At 38.6% G+C, this 16964-nt stretch overlaps 1 protein-coding gene across 1 annotated transcript in view; it reads right to left on the bottom strand.

The window, feature by feature from the left end:
- Nucleotides 1-16964, bottom strand: part of LOC121279634 (filamin-B) — a 175024-nt gene that overhangs the window by 29936 nt on the left and 128124 nt on the right. The window contains exons 29-35 of the mRNA XM_041190826.1: nt 14566-14755; nt 13609-13856; nt 10995-11084; nt 6868-6970; nt 3245-3385; nt 2565-2693; nt 1905-2078 (exon numbers count right to left, since the gene is read on the bottom strand). Of these exons, the coding sequence (XP_041046760.1) occupies nt 1905-2078; nt 2565-2693; nt 3245-3385; nt 6868-6970; nt 10995-11084; nt 13609-13856; nt 14566-14755 (1075 nt within the window). The remainder of the gene's footprint in view (nt 1-1904; nt 2079-2564; nt 2694-3244; nt 3386-6867; nt 6971-10994; nt 11085-13608; nt 13857-14565; nt 14756-16964) is intronic.

Below are 16964 nucleotides of genomic sequence, written 5' to 3'. Positions count from 1 at the left end.
GACCATGACCTGCTTCAACATAAAATGACTAAGTGATAAAAATGTTAGTATTTTCTAATAGGTGTAGTAGATTTTCTTTCCCACATTCCTTAGAGATACTTTAAAATCACTTACTTCTTGGAGGGATAGCTTACTTTACGTGAATTGTTCGACAATCATTTACATCATATAAATTAGGCTATTGCAAAGCTAGTTTATTTATAGAATTTGCTCCATTTCCAACTTTTATTGAGAAAGATATTACAGCAAGGCAGAAAACATCACTAGTGCAAATATGAACTTCAGCCTTTAAAAAAATTGGCTTATATTGTACCAGGACAAAATGGAATCAAATCTTGAGGGGAAAAAAAAAAATCAGGCTAAAACGGACAAGTAATTTCCTAAAAGCTGTACATAATAGGAGTCCCAAACCAGGAGCAAGACAGCACACATGATCCTGAGGATGAACTGGGAGAGGGGCATGGGGAATAAATAAAATTGCTATATAAGAACAATTGAACAAATTCATGAATCAGTAAAAAAATCCTTCCTCAGATGGTATAGTTGTGCTTTAATAAAGATAAATGCAGAAGGATGAGTGACAAATTGGGAAGACATCATATCTTTACTGGTTTAACTGGAAAGGGGTATCAGCTGGTGGGTGTGTGGCAGTATTGTGGAGGCATTGTTTTGACTATTCAGTAATATAGTTTTTATATTTATATAAAGACCTACTGCAGGGTTATACAATGGAGGCGTTCCAACACCAGCCCTCTGATCTGGTGAAGTTCACCATCCAGTACTTCACCCAGCTGAAAGAGAGAGCAGGCTGAGGGCAGAGGATGGCTCAGGAACGTTGAAGGCCCCATGCAGATAAAGTTCAATGGGGATGAGGATGATTCAGAGTTAGACTGTTAAGGAGAAAGATCTACAAGATAATTGGCAGGGGGTGGGGGAGAAAAAAGAGAGGGAAAGGAAAGGAAGTGCAGTCAAGAGGGGTGAAGATAGATCATCTCTAATTTGACACAAAGGGAGGAGTTAAAGGAAAAGGCATTCTAGCAAAAGGATGAGAGCAAACTCACCACCAGGTAAATCAGAGCAACAAGTGGGGGAAAGCTGGTAAATGAAGCTTGATGGATGGATCACCGATTGGGGAAAAAGTCAGCAATTTGCTCAAAGCAGTAAATTAACAAAAAAAAAAGGATGGGCGAATTGAGTATGAGATGAGGGAAACTTGGAACTCAGTGCCTGAAAAAAAGGTGGTCGAGGCAAAGGCAGAAATATTCACCACATTTAAAGTACTTGGATGTCGACTTGACGAGCCGTGACCTGCAGGGCTACAGACTGAATGCAGGCGGGTGGGATTGGGCAGAGGAGCTCTTGATTGATATGGACATAATGAGCCAAGTGGCTTCATTCTGTGTTGTAAATTTTCTATTACTTCTAAATCAGTCAGTCAGTCACACTCATATTAATTGGCTTTGAGCAGAATTATAGTATATAAACAGGATAGCCTTAGATTTGCAAAGTAGCTGACAGTCATCATCGAGTCAGGAATGATCTAATTGTAGTTGGTGAATTCCATAAGCCACAATGTTAGAATTTGAATAGGGTCTAAACCACAAAAGTTAATCAGACCTAAAATGTGTTTTCCATTTAAGGAATTATTACAATTAAATACATTTTCCATGTTAATTTTATACAATTCAACCTTTTCCCATTATCTACACAGTAATCTTGTCACTGATCACTCTACTGTACAGCTAAGTTTGCCAAATCATGTGTTAATATAGTACATCATTAATACCAGTACCAATCTTGGCTCACATCATAGATTAAGTCCATTTCATAAGCATTAGAAACTGTATAAAAGGTTCACCTATTGAAACTTTCTACTTGTAATATTATAGAATTTTTTTCATTACCTGTAACTTTGGCAGTGAAAGGGCTTCCAGGAATATGTTTTTCATTGTACTTGACAAGGATACTATAATCACCTGGCAGGGTTGGGAGGTAAGAGACTGTACAGGTACCATCTTTGTTATCTACACAATTGATTTCTGCCTTGGAAGGTCCCTCAATGGCCAAGTCCAGACCTCCTGTGTGATAGGGGGAAAAACGAACAATATATATCACTTTTTTACTATATTTAGAACACTCGGGCTGATCGTGAAGAAAGCAAATCTGCTTTAGCATCTGCACTCCATTTCTTGTGGGAGGAAACATTACTGTTGACTAATAAGTCCATATTGATAAATTAATGCATTATACTAGACAGAACTTAAAAATATAGTAGAAAATCAGGTGGTAGTTCAAGTTACTATCTCCAAATTCGTGCCAGAATGCCCTAGGAACTGGTTTACTTAAAATGCAATCATTGCACCAAAAAGTGACCTCACAAATCAGTTATATTTGTTAAAAGTTATTACATGAATTGATACAGTTGGACAAACTGAAACATTTAAGATTAAAGACCATCAGCAGTTTCATTGCCAACTCAATCAGCATTCACATTTAATTCTATAACTGCGGTTTAAGTTTTTTTTCTTTTTTTTTTTTTACACAGTTAAGAGTTTGATGCTCACCTTCTCCAGCATCTTCAGTTACAATTGTAAAAGTAGCTGGTTTGTTGACGACACCATAGACAAGACCTGGGCCATATGCTGACACATGTCCACCACCTTCATAATTCACAAAGAACTGTAGTGGACTCTCTGAAAGTAAAATCAAATACATGACACAATGTATCTGAATATTGAGTGAAATTAGAGCTGGCCCCTTTAAAGGCAGCATTACAAAACATTGAAGGATAACAAATCTACCAGCTAAGATACAGTCAAGTTAAATGCAGTATATGAACAGAATCAGCTTAGTTTAGATTTGATCCACCCCTATACCATTCTGTTGAGTTCAAATGGATTTAGCTTGGTAGTTAATTGGATGGTTTTAAATGTAGTATTTTTGCTCAGACAAGTTACAGTGCTGAATGAAGAAAAATCCATTTATCAATCAGCTACGTTAAGTCCTCTATACAATCTTAGCCCTCATTTCAGGATGGATTAGACAAGATCAAAACCCATGACATCCAAAGTCTTAATGGAGGCTAGTTTTATTTTGAACACTTGGTCATCTGAAATTTAACTTGGAACTTTTATTCTTGGGCATGTGTCCAAATATTGATAGGCACAACATTTCTTCTATGCAAGTGAAATTTGAATTATACGCAAGAAAACATGTTCTGAACAGATGTAGAAAGAATGGATACCTGGAATGTGACTGCCATTGTATTTGATGTGCATCTCATGTAGTCCAGCCTCAGTTGGAGCATATTTGACAGTCACGGTGCCATCCTTATTATCAATGATTTCAGGCTTAGCAGTTTTTTTTGAAGGCATGTGAACTTCACCTATATAATAAATTATATACAACTAGTCAAATACAAGATAACTGCTAATTGTAGAATGCACGTTAAACAAATTGCAAGTAAACAAAATAAAAGCATCAAACTTCATCTTTGAATGATGGAAAAGTTATTTATGATTTTGAAGACTTGATCTAGGTAATAACAGCAGGCAATAAAAGATCAAATTACACCCACCAGTTCTATGCGTTTACGCAGGAATCAAATCCCACCTTGTATTACCATTTTTTGGCTCGAGGTTTACAAAAAAGGAACCAAAAAACATCAAGCTGGTGAGCTTTTCCACCCTGCACCCACATTGTACCAATACTAGTACTGTAACCATAGCTCCCTTTTCATTACTACTAAAAATACTGTGTCCAGTAACTCTAATATTTAGATTACTACTGCCTCTGAAATCTTAACACTTGGTCCTGCATCTTGGCTAACTACTGAGTAATAGAATCAAGCTACTAAAATATTACTTATTCCTCACCAAGCTATTTCAAAGTTCTCAACTTGCCAGCAATTAGGCATCACCAAAATACTTTCAAAGGTTTGCCTTCCTGTAATGTGAAAATGCAAGAATAAAGCTGGCTGTAGGCATATGATTTTCATACCAGCTACAGGGGATCTCTTAAAAGGAAGTTGAGAACACGAAGATTTAGTTGGGACATTTGCAAAGTTCTCAACTTAGTTCCTTTAGATCGGAAAATTGTTCGTCAATCTGCTATTTAAAGGAGAATCAGAGATTAGCCCAACGTGTCACTGACATATTCTTAGAGCCTATAAATAAGGATAGTGGTGATTGGACACCTTGAAAAATTTCAACTGATTAGAGGGGAGCTTGGATTTCTAAAGCTTTTGGTCATACTAAATTAATCAAGTTCGCAAAATAACTGTTCAAAATTTCAATAGACAGTGGAATGTTGGAGGATTTATATGGGCTCCCAGAAGGCACCTGACGCATCCCTCAAGAGATCGTTAGTTAAAGATGAAGTTTGGAACCAAAGGCAAATCACTGACCTGGTTTGGAAATTGGCCAAGTGGAAGGAGATTATCACTACCCTAAATGGGCAGAAAACAACCAAATGGTGTCCCACAAGGAACTGCACTAGGGTGTTATTCATTAATTAAATGACTTGGATGATATGATAGAAAACCAGACCCAAGCTTGCAAATGACAAAGGTAGGTGACATAAGCAATATTACCAGATGTGTAACATTGCAGAGATATTTTGGAAGATTTCGTGAACAGATAAACCGTATCAAATGGATTTCAATGTAAACAAACACGAGATCATGCACTTTGGACCTGATAAAGGGTAGAATGAGTTACTTTCCAAATAGAAAATTGAAAACAGTGCAACTCCAGGTACATAGTTTAACATGTCCTGAACAGGCACAGAAGATACCCAAAAGAACAAAGTAGTAGCGGTTATGCTAGTTATACAAAGTCCGAATAAAACTACACCTGGGAGACTGTGAGCAGTTCTGGGTACCATCCCTTAAGGATGTATTAGCCACAGAGGTAGTGCAGAATAAAATTTACCAGAATGATAACTAAGCTGCAAGGGTTGAATTAGTAGAAGTAGGGTTGTATTTCCTGGAATCTCAAAAAGGTCAAGGGGCAATCTGAATCCAAGTTTAAGACAGATGGGAATTGCTGGAAAAAAAGGACCTAAGCCTTTTGTCTTGTACTCAGACACTTCAGGAATACCAATAAGGGGAAAACAACAATTTATACTGTATGTGAAAGGAATGCTGATTGGCTGGCAAGTGGCATTGTCATGGAGAATGCACCAGCAATGGTGACTGACAGTTATCTGCCAAGCATTGTTTAAAATTTAAACCAGACAGCTTGACGCTGATTCCTTGAGGCTTTGCCTTGACCAATGAGTCCGCAAGTAGCTATCACTTATTTTGTAAGTGACAGCCATTCACAGACTCATTCCAAGGCAATGCCTTGACCAATCAGGGCAAAGCTGTCAGGTTTAAATTTTAAACAATGCTTGGCAGTTAACTTTCAGTCACCATTACTGGTGCATTCTTCACTTGCCAGCCAATCAGCATTCCCTTCCCATACAGTATAAAATTGTTTTCCCCTTATATTGACATTCTTGGATGTCCTGACAAGTACAAGATGAAAAGTTTAGATGTCTCTTTTTTCAGCAATACTCAAGCTCTGTACTACCAAATGAATATTCATACAAGGGGAAGATAAGGTAGAGAGGGGAGAACTGGTTGTTCTAGTCCTAGGCTCCCCAGAGTCTAAAACTTAAAGCTGAATGTTTCAGGAGTGAAACTGGGAAATACTTCTACATAAAAGAGAAGGGTGGTAGAAATTCTGAACTCTCCCCATTGATGAAAATTGATGCACAGTAAATTGTTAAAACTAATCTGAGGTCAATTGATTTTTGTTAACCCAAGGTATTAAGAGATATTGAGTGAGGTTTGAAGGCTATGAAGTGGGGCAATGGATTAGGATGGACATGTATTAATAGCTTTAAAATAGACAAATACCGCTATTAGAGCTCTAAGCATGATGGGAAATATAGCCAACATGTTGGATATGACAACTAACAATCAAGTCATAAAATTTAATGACCTTCACAGGATGGATAAATAATGTTAGGGGAATAAGAGCACAAGCTTAAGGGTGTTAGAACCAAGGCATTTCTCAGCCTCCCAGTGAGATAGAGACACCTGCAGCCTGAATAATTTTGCTCAGCTATGTAACTGGAGGTTGCATTAAAACAGTAGTCTCGTGAAATGTGATATCTAAAAGATATAAATATGCTATGCAGCCTTTGTATCAGAGAGACACACACACTCTAGAACCAGGCTGTGTCCTCCCAGCATATTCCTGAATAAAACCTGTGCTTACTGGAAACTCAGGCTTGAGTGGCCTCATCTTTATATCACAACAGCACAAAAGGCTTGAAGGCTAAAACACCATATTCTTACGGCCTTGCCAATCCAATACATTGGCAACAGGAATCTGTGCAATTTCATTATCAGCTATATTACAGGAGCCAGTCCTACACAACCAAATTGTATTTCCAAATTACTTATGAGCTCAACAAGCCTAAAAAAAAGAGCTATAACCACCAGATTGAAAAACAGAAAAGAATGGTAAACTTAAGTTGCTCAAGACAGTGTCTGGAGGATCAATGACAGGCACATAAGCAAGGCACAGATCTCACTCTACAGGTCTTGAAGTGAAAACTAGTTCCACTTGAATGTTAAAATATTGCTGAGCTCTTAATTCTGCAGAGGCAAAGCCCAAGTACAAAATGCATTTTTACAAGTTATTGTAAAGCAGGGGGCAAAATCATTTCGGCCATAAACAGCAACATGCACTTGCAACAAAAAGGAAAAATAAAATTTAAAAATCATTCTTGATCACAACATTTTTGCACTAAATATTTCAACCACAAAACACCCAATAAGAGACCTTATTTTCCATTATATATGGCAGATCTTACCTGTGATGTTCCCTGTCCTGAGAGCAAAAGGAATGACAACATCAAAAGGTTTCAAGCCCAGGCCATCCATTCCATCAACTGGTGTATAGGCTCCATCAAGAACCTTGGGAACAGGATGAAAAGTAATTTCAAACTTACATTGCCAAGTCAAAGTCAAGGGCAATAAAAGAAAATGCTGGTCTAGCCAGTGATGCCCATATCCCATGAAAGAAAAAAAAAGTTGTTCACAAAATTAAGTTTACTATGCAGTCTTGGAGAAAAAAAAAATGCCATTTTATTTCAGTTTCTGAAACAGAAGGTACATTGTTTTTAACTGAAATGAGTGATTCACAGAAATTAATATCAAGCATTCACAATGCCAGAATTCTCCCATTAGTCATTTGAATTGCAATTAAATCTGAAGCACCAAGAGGCAGATAATGGCCTCCAAATATTAGTACATGAGTAGGGCTGCCTTCACTGCTCTACAGCTCAGCTCCAACTGGACTAAAAAGTTAGCTGTAACAAGAGGTTTGTTCTTTTTAAAAGGATAGTTAATTATCAGCTATTTACAGACATGAAATCTCAACAACAGTGTACAACAGAGAAAAATCAACACGAGCTCAAGATGTCAATCCGTTTAGAGAGTTCTTGTGCCTGGAAAGAACAGTAAATGCAGCAGAGACAAAGTAAAGGATCAAAGTGCAATCTCAATTAACAAGCAATTATGTGTCAATTTGTTCAGTAAATTGGTGAGTTGAGGGATTTTTTAAACTGCATTGTAATTATTTATCTTAAAACAATTTAGTTTTCCATTTTCACAGGAATCAAATTCTTACATCAAAACTAAATTTAGATAATGAAATTGCACATCTTAAAATACACCACAAAGGTGCCATAGCAGAAATAAGCACTTTTTAAACTGTTTGCTACTCCAGTATTATAAAAATGATAACATTTCAAATTTATAATTATTCACAAAATAACCAGAGATTCTGCAACAATGTCCAAGCAGGTAGAGCACGTGTAGCTTGCAGGTTTAATTTTAGATAAACATGAGTAATAACTGAACTGTTAAATATTAGTGTTAACAGTGATGGGGTTTTTTGTTTTACTTGTTCATGTATGTGGGTATCGCTGCCAAGGCCAGCATTTATTGCCCATCCCTAACTGCCCTTGTTCAAAATAAGAGTCAACCACATTATTGCAGATCTGGAGTCACATGTAGGCCAGGTAAGGACAGCAGATTAGTGAACCAGATGGGTTTTTAAGCAATGGTTTCATGGTCATTAGATAATAAAAATCTGGAATTAAGTCTATTTCAAATTGCACCATCTGCCATGGCAGGATTAGAACTCAGGTCCCAGGTCACCAGTCCAGTGACAATAATACTACATCACTGCCTCCTTAACTGTTCTTTGTTTATACCATTCAGGAGTGGCAACAAATGCCTAGGTTAGATAAAAATAGAACTGAAAAATGTTGGTAACATGTATGCCAACTTAATGTAACCCCTATAAATACATCATTTGGAATAATATCCACAACACATCAAAATCTCAATGTTTGTAATATTTCAGATTATATGTTTAATTAAGAAACTTACTTTCAAACCTCTGATTACAGTTTGCATTCTACGGTCCTAGGATACCAGCATTAAAATAACTAGTGTTGGGGTAAGGCAGCTGGCAAAAGTCCCAAAGGCTGACAACACTTATTTACAAAGCCTTCAAGGAGCCCAGCGGTCATTCCTTTCGGCTGCTAAATTGTGAATGACCAGATGTTGCTTCACTCTTGGGGAACATTCATTTTCCAACATCAAGTCATCATAATCAGGCTCAATGTTATATTTTAGAAATACCTAACAAAAAGTGTTATTGATTTATTCACTTCATGCAAGTAATGAGAATTCTCTGGCCCATTTCTTCCCACTCAATCCATATTTCAGCTGACAAAGGTTTATGAGCTGCACAGGAGGAAAATTGAAACAGTCCCCACTGTATAAAAATACCCATGTTGAAAAATTGGCCAAAGGTGCAAACTATTTTCTAAGTCATTTATAAACTTGCCACTTGGTGGTGCTGGTTGGCAGGATCGGGGCGGGAGGGGGGCACTGTCGAAGGGTCATGAGGACTCAAAACGTCAACCCTTTTCTTCTCCGCCGATGCTGCCAGACCTGCTGAGTTTTTCCAGATAATTCTGTTTTTGTTTTGGATTTCCAGCATCTGCAGTTTTTTGTTTTTATCAGCTAAAAGATAGTTGAGCCTAGGACACTACCCTGAACTCCTGCAGTGACACCCTGGAATGGAGATGATTGACCACCAAGAACTACAACCATCTTCCTTTGCACTAGATATGACTCCAACCAGCAGAGAGTATACCCCCCAATTCCCATTGACTCGTTTTGCTAGGGTATCCTTGAAGTCAGGGGCAATCATTCTCACCTCACGAGTTCATCTCTTTTGTCCATGTTTGAGCGAAGGCTGCAACGGGGTCAGAAGCTGAGTGGCCCTGGCAGAACCCAAGCCAAGCATCAGTGAACAGGTTTTTGCTAAGCAAGTGCCACTTGATAGCACTGTCGACGACCCCATCCATCACTTTACTGATGATTGAGAGTTCACCGATGGAGCAGTAAAATCGGCCGGCTTGGATTTGTCCTGCTTTGTATACAGGGCAGGAATGAGCAATTGATGTACTGAAACAGCTTGGCTCAGGACATGGCAAGTTCTGAAGCACAAGTTTTCAGTATTATTGCTGGAACATTTGTCCAGGGCCCATAGCCTTTGCAATATCCATGCCTTCAGCTGTTTCTTGATATCATGGAGTGAATAGAATTGGCTGAAGATGGGCATAGTTGATGCTGGGGACCTCTGGAGGAGGCCAAGATGGATCATCCACTTGGCACTCCTGGCTGAACATTGTAGCAAATGCTTCAGCTTTATCTTTTACACCGATATGCTGGTCTCCTCCATCATTGAGTTTGGGGATATTTGTGGAGCGTCCTCCTCTAACAAGTTACTTAATTGTCCACATCTGGATGTGGCAGGACTGCAGAGTTTAGATTCAATCTGTTGGTTGTGGAATCACTTCACTATCACTTCCTGCTTAAGCTGTTTGGCACACCAGTCTTATTTAGCTTTGCCAGGTTGACACCTCATTTTAGTATGCCTGGTGCTGCTCCTGGCATACGCTCTTCATTGAACCAGGGTTGATACCCTGATTTGGTAGTAATGGTAGAATGGGGAAATGCTGGGCCATGAGGTTACAGATTGTGTTAGAAAATTCTGATGGCCCACAGCACCTCTTGGATGCCCAGTCGAATTGCAAGACGTTAATTCATTCAGAAGATTCCTGTTGACTTGTGCCTGGAAAAGAACCGCAAAGCAGCAAGCGAGATACAAAGTAAAGTATCAAACTGCAATCTCAATTAACAAGCATTATGTGCCTCTTTATTCAATAAATTGTTGGTGGGTTTTGAGATTTTATTAAACCCAGCTACCTCTGCTGGTCTGTTCTGCCAGTGGGTCTGATTTCATTCCTTTTTACTGGTTTGATACAGAGTGACTTGCTGGGTCATTTCAGAGGGCATTTAAGAGTCAATCACATTACTGCAGATCTGGAGTCATATGTAGGTGAGACCAGGTGAGGACAGCAGGTTTCCTTCCAAGGAAACAAGTGAACCAGACAGGTTTTCACGACATGCAGTGGTTTCGTGGTCAGACTTCTATTGAATTGAATTGAACTGAATTGAATTGAATTCAGAGGTTTGCACCTTAAGGTGCAGTTTCCTTGTAAATGTGATGAACTTTAACTGCTGTTAGTTTTAAACTGCCCAACACAACAGGCAAATCACATTTCACCAACCAGCCTGCCACAAATACTAGGGACTGCAATTACAAAACATTGAAATATCCTGGGCACCCAAAACTTGAAGTCCCCGATAAAATAGGAGTAAACCGCAAACACTGCATTCACCTGTAAGAGTGTTTAACATCCATCAGCTAATGAAAGTAAAATTCACAGCAGCTAAAAATTGGATAGAAAGAGGAGATCAAGTAGTCCAGATGCCAGATCCCAGTTAGCTGTGAACACGAGCTTTGGAAGAAAACAGGAGAGGAATAGAAAGTTAAGTGTATTAAAATCTGTACCCAGGGTTGGAAGCCAGGGGGATATGCATTTAGAGATTGCTGCTGCTGCTGTACCAGCTGCTGTGGCACTATTGGAACTTCATCTGTGGCCTAGTGAGTGAATGGTAAATAGCAAGTTAGTTCTTTGTCACAAAGCACATTTGAATATTAACTTAAATTGTTCAATTTAGGTGTTTAGACCAAACACTACATTGGCAAATTCTTTGTGGAGCAATACATTTAAATTTGGTTACGGAATAATTCAACCAGTTGCCAGTTTTTAAAGAAGTATCAGTACCCAAATCTAAAAGGCCAACTATTATTCATATTAACTTCATATCACACTTCCTAAAAGCAGGACATTTACTTCTGCAATGGCAATGACAATGTTATTTGTGAAGTGTAAAACAATACATCTCCCAAATCATTCAGTAATGCCAGGAGATATATTCTAGGTATTAAAAATCTTGTGCAAACTAGTACTTGCAGTCACTACTTTTTTTGGTCTTGCATCTGTTAATATTTACCAAATGATGACATTTGAACTAGCAAGTTCTGGTCATGGAAGGAATTTCTGAAACCTCCCACCTTGTACATTTTGAACACCTCACATTCAGAATCCTTGAAATTACAGCAAAGGGCAGGGTGCATTTGGCCTAATGTGCCTGTTATCAGGCATAATTCCACATTCCAACTCTTGGCCTATAGCCCAAGGCATTTAAACCTTGGCTGTGCATTTGAAATGTGCTAAAGTTTGCTGCTTCTACCACCCTTTCAGGCAGTGATCTCCACACCCCTATCACTCTGGATGAAAAAAAATTCTCCTCCCCTCTAATCATTCTACCAAACTACAAAACAATTGGGAGAGAAAATACAGCCAATTTACTAATCACAAACAGCCACCCACAGGATTAAGCTTTAGATGCAGATAGCACACAACATTTGAAAATAAGTCAAGTGCCAAGAAATAGACAAGTGCTTTCCATTTAAGATTGAAGAACTCCAATGGTTCTTCATACTTATAAAATGGCCACTGAGAGAAAGTTAGGATCAATATAGCAATAAGTGGGCAGGATGAAGTAAAGAAACACACCCAGACCATAAAGTGTAAACAGGTCTGCAGGAGTGGTCAGAAACACAATTCAAAAAAAGTAGTTAATTGGTTAACAAAAGAAACCAAATCAGCAGATCAATAGTGCTAAAGATTTAAATATAAGCTCAATGAAGTAAATATATCTCCCAACCTGGAGAGAACAGCAGTTGGAGTTCACTGATTTTTTTGGTACACAAAATAGAGATAAATTAGATCAACAATAATGAAGAAACCAGAACAAAATAAAAGATAAAATATGCCCAGGCTGATAAACAGTGAAGGCTTTTAATAGTAGCCAAAAAACCAAACTCTAGGTAAGGGAGTCCACTGTGTAGTGTGTCAGAATGGTACAGGTTATTTGGTTTCAGTCCATGAGGGATCTGAAAGAGACTGCAGAAGCATCTTAGGTGGATATGGAAGCAGCACTACTGGAGGTAAATATAGATTCCATTTGAACACAAAGTTAATGGAGGCAAGAAGTGGGGGAGAAAAGTCAAAGCTCAGCTGGCATTCATTCCAGAACACACAAAAAAAGGGTGGAGTACACATAGCAGAGGCAATGACCACAGTTTTCCCAAAATCTTTGGACACCTATTTAAATTTAGTATAATAGAGGTTGATGATAGGATTTGTGGGTTTAGTGCTTGGCATGTAGCAAGAACTCAACTTCAAGCTTTTCTGCAAATACTTCATGGTCAGGAGACCTACATGTGTATTGTAGAGAATGGAAATTTCAATACTAATGGACAAAGTCAAAATAAAAACTTGCTGTTTCAAATTTAACATGAGAGTCCAGTATACAAACATGCATGATAAATTATCCTTCAGTCAATGCTGTATTCAATTTGGACTGAAAAGGTAAAAAAGTTTGGGATGGGGCAATTCAAAATTAATTTAAGGCTTTTTTCTGCATATTCAAAAACTAGGAATATAGATCACAAAGCCTCCCATGTTCAATATTCACAGTGAGCAAGGGGATGCGCAATTTTGCAAGGAGAGGTGAGGATTGCACAGTTTTACTGAAAAGCATCCTGCTATAACACATTTTGCTTTGGGATTCTGCAATATTGAAGTGCACGTTTGGGTTAGTTTTGATCTATTAGATTGTTGGATGGGCTAGTTATCAAGTTGAAAGTCAACAGGTCTTCTATGTTTGACAGCTAACGTGCTAAACGTTAATTAGGCTTTGGTCAGTAAGAGTTGAGAGCAGGGGTCAATAATTACAAGAATGTTTTCTACTTTTCAAATACTGCTCCATTTACACTTAGTTTGTAGCTGTACAACATATTCAAGTTGATTTAAAATAACTTGATCTCCTGCAGCTCAGTCGATTGTGTTAGATTAAGAAACGTAACAAAGAAATAGGATAAATCTGCAGATAACAAACTTGACCATGAATAAATTAAAAGAGGGGAGTGATAAGTATGAAAGGGGATTGATTTCCTTGGACAATTCAGTAATTGTAATTCTGGACATACTCCAAAATAGTACAGATGTTTCATCTTCCATAATTAAAAAGACACCAAATAAGAGGAGGCTCACCACTACACTGAATGGGCTGTTGGCAACATCCACTCCTCCAAAGCGGACATAAACAATATAGGTTCCTTTTTCAGGTGCTGTATAGAAGATGTTATAAGTTCCATCATCATTTTCAATAACATCTGCCTCCACTTCAGTCCCATCAGGGGTGCAGATTGTGCAGGTGACTTTGCCCTTGCCTGCAGTTTTCGCATCTACCTTCATTCCCAGTTCTTCTCCCAGCTGAACGGTGGGCCCAAGGCCAGAACCTTAGATATGGAAAATTAAAGCATTACTATGCAATCTGTGAGTTCGCTTCAAATTAAATCAGTCATGTAATTCAAATTCAATAAAAGCAGCAAATTGGGAATTTAATGCTTAATTTGCATTGCTTAATTCAAATGGACAATGAGTTGTCCAAGATGGTAAATCTGTAAATATCAGTTTTTTTAATAATTCTCACAGGATGTCAATGTCATTGACAATACCAACATTTGTTGCCCATCCCTGACTGCCATTGAGGTGGCGAGCTGCCTTTAAAAATCTCGTGCAGGTAAGGTACACCCACAGTGCAGTTAGAGGGACAGCCAGGTTTTTGATCTAGTGACAGTGAAGGAATTGTGACATGGTGCCATGTCAGGATGGCAAGCTGCTTGAAGGGTCACTTGTAGGTGGTGGCTGTGTCATAATCCAGTATTTATTCATTACAGCATGACAGTCAAGTGATCTAGCAAAATGTATTGTTCAGAAATAAAATGTGCTTTTGTTCCCAATTCTACTCCAATGCTGCTGGCTTCTCCACCAAAGCAAACTGCCATTATTTACACAATTATATGCAAGAGCTCAAACCAAAATCACCAGTAACCAATGTTTCTACCACCATGAATCCACCCACTTACTGCAATAATCAAGCATTCCCTCAAAAAAAGGATTTTTACAAGTCTCATTATACAAAAAGTAAACAAATCCGTCATATACCTGACACTGTACACTTGCTGGCATCACCAGTAGCTGCTGCACGGATTCGGTAAGGAGATGCTGGGATCTCATCACCTCCGTATTTGATTACAATGGTGTAACGTCCAGCCTTGTCTGGTATGTAGGAAACTTTGTAGGTGCCATCATTATTATTGTGGATATTAGCTTTCTTTGGCTTCCCTTCTTGATCCTGCACACAAATGTCTTTATTATGACAGTATTCACCATCAAGCTAAATTAACATTCAAAATGCTGAAATATTAAAAAAGCAGCCACTGAAGTGGCTAATAAGCTGAACTTTTACAGCTCAGCTGTGCAATGCATCCCAAAAAAAGCATGTTAAATTTGCATCTTATGTATACTTTTAACTAATGCTCAATTCAAGGAAAAATGGTTCTGATTTACCTAAAGCAGGCAAGACATGGGAGGGGGTGGTGGTTAAGTGCTGGTGTTTACAATGGCAGAAAACTCTCACCTTAGATGTGTTTAGTTAGCTGCAGTGAACAACCTATACCAAGATTACAATGGCAACTACAACCTTCTCCCCACCCTTGCAACTAAAAAGAATGACTTGCATAGCCATTGTGATTCATTGCCAATGGTCAGAAAGGCAATTATGGTGCAGCATCTACACTACAGAAAAAAGGACACCAATGATTAAACTAGGTAACAGTAACAGGTTTATGCAACAAGCTTTTAACCAAATGAAGACTATTTAAAAAAAAACACTGCAATATACACAGTTTAAGAACAATGCTGCATGAACAGCTACTAGCTTATTTGATCCACTGTCATGCTATTTTATTAGATACAAGAAAATGTATTCTATTTTTGGAAGCTTTCAACTAGATTACATACCTTGGCAAGTCACTCACCTTTTCAGCAATTCATTACATTTTCTCCTCCCTACATCATTTTGATCTTCACTGCTTATCCAGAGACTAAGTTTTGTATTATGGTGGCATAAAATATTTTCTTGTACATAGATCATATTTTCTTCAGCATTAGAAAAATCACTAGAGTAGCTGCTCTAAATTTTAAGTAAGCCATTAAAAATATTGCACAAACCTAGCTGCACTTAAATGAATACTTGAATTATACATTAATGCCAATTCAATCACTTCATACACAAAATCGCAAAGATGAGAAACAAGCATGATTACACTTTAACCACATTTTCTACTGTGTCAGGAAAACAGCCAGGACAAGGTTCTTCATACTTAAATAAAAACAAAAAAAACTGCGGATGCTGGAAATCCAAAACAAAAACAGAATTACCTGGAAAAACTCAGCAGGTCTGGCAGCATCAGCGGAGAAGAAGAGTTGACGTTTCGAGTCCTCATGACCCTTCGACAGAACTTGAGTTCGAGTCCAAGAAAGAGTTGAAATATAAGCTGGTTTAAGGTGTGTGTGCGGGGGGGTGGAGAGATAGAGAGACAGAGGTGGTGGGGGGGGGGGGGGCGGGGTGGTGGTGGTTGTAGGGACAAACAAGCAGTGATAGATATCACTTAATGCTTCTATCACTGCTTGTTTGTCCCTACAACCACACCACCCCCCCCTCCACCTCTCTGTCTCTCTATCTCTCCGCCCCCCACACACACACCTTAAACCAGCTTATATTTCAACTCTTTCTTGGACTCGAACTCAAGTTCTGTCGAAGGGTCATGAGGACTCGAAACGTCAACTCTTTTCTTCTCTGCCGATGCTGCCAGACCTGCTGAGTTTTTCCAGGTAATTCTGTTTTTGTTTCTTCATACTTAGCTAGGTGACAGGATTAGGAGGGCAAAAATGCTAGATAGTCTGTTCAAATAAATTCTACAGCAACTTAAAATCAAGCCTGGCTGAACGAAGCAGGCAATCTTTAGTTGCTAAAAAACAAAAAACTGCGGATGCTGGAAATCCAAAACACAAACAAAATTACCTGGAAAAACTCAGCAGGTCTGGCAGCATCGGCAGACAAGAAAAGAGTTGACGTTTCGAGTCCTCATGACCCTTCGACAGAACTAGGTGAATCCCAGGAAGGGTTGAAATATAGACTGGTTTAAGGGGGTGGGGAGGAAAGAGAGAGAGTAGTGGAGGGGGGGTGGTGTGGTTGTAGGCAAAAGCAGTGATAGAAGCAGATCATCAAAAGATGTCACAGACGGCAGAACAAAACAACACATAGGTGTCGAAGTTGGTGATATTATCTAAACGAATGTGCTAATTAAGAATGGATGGTAGGGCACTCAAGGTATAGCTCTAGTGGGGGTGGGGAGAGCATAAAAGATTTAAAAATATTTAATAACGGAAATAGGAGGGAAAAAGAAAAATCTATATAATTTATTGGAAAAAAAAAGGGGGAAGAAACAGAAAGGGGGTGGGGATGGAGGAGGGAGGTCAAGACCTGAAGTTGTTGAATT

Source organism: Carcharodon carcharias, chromosome 7 (genome assembly GCF_017639515.1).
Source record: "Carcharodon carcharias isolate sCarCar2 chromosome 7, sCarCar2.pri, whole genome shotgun sequence".
In the NCBI taxonomy this organism is placed as follows: Eukaryota; Metazoa; Chordata; class Chondrichthyes; order Lamniformes; family Lamnidae; genus Carcharodon; species Carcharodon carcharias.
Note: the sequence above shows the minus strand (reverse complement) of the source record. Positions and strands in the feature narration are given on the sequence as shown.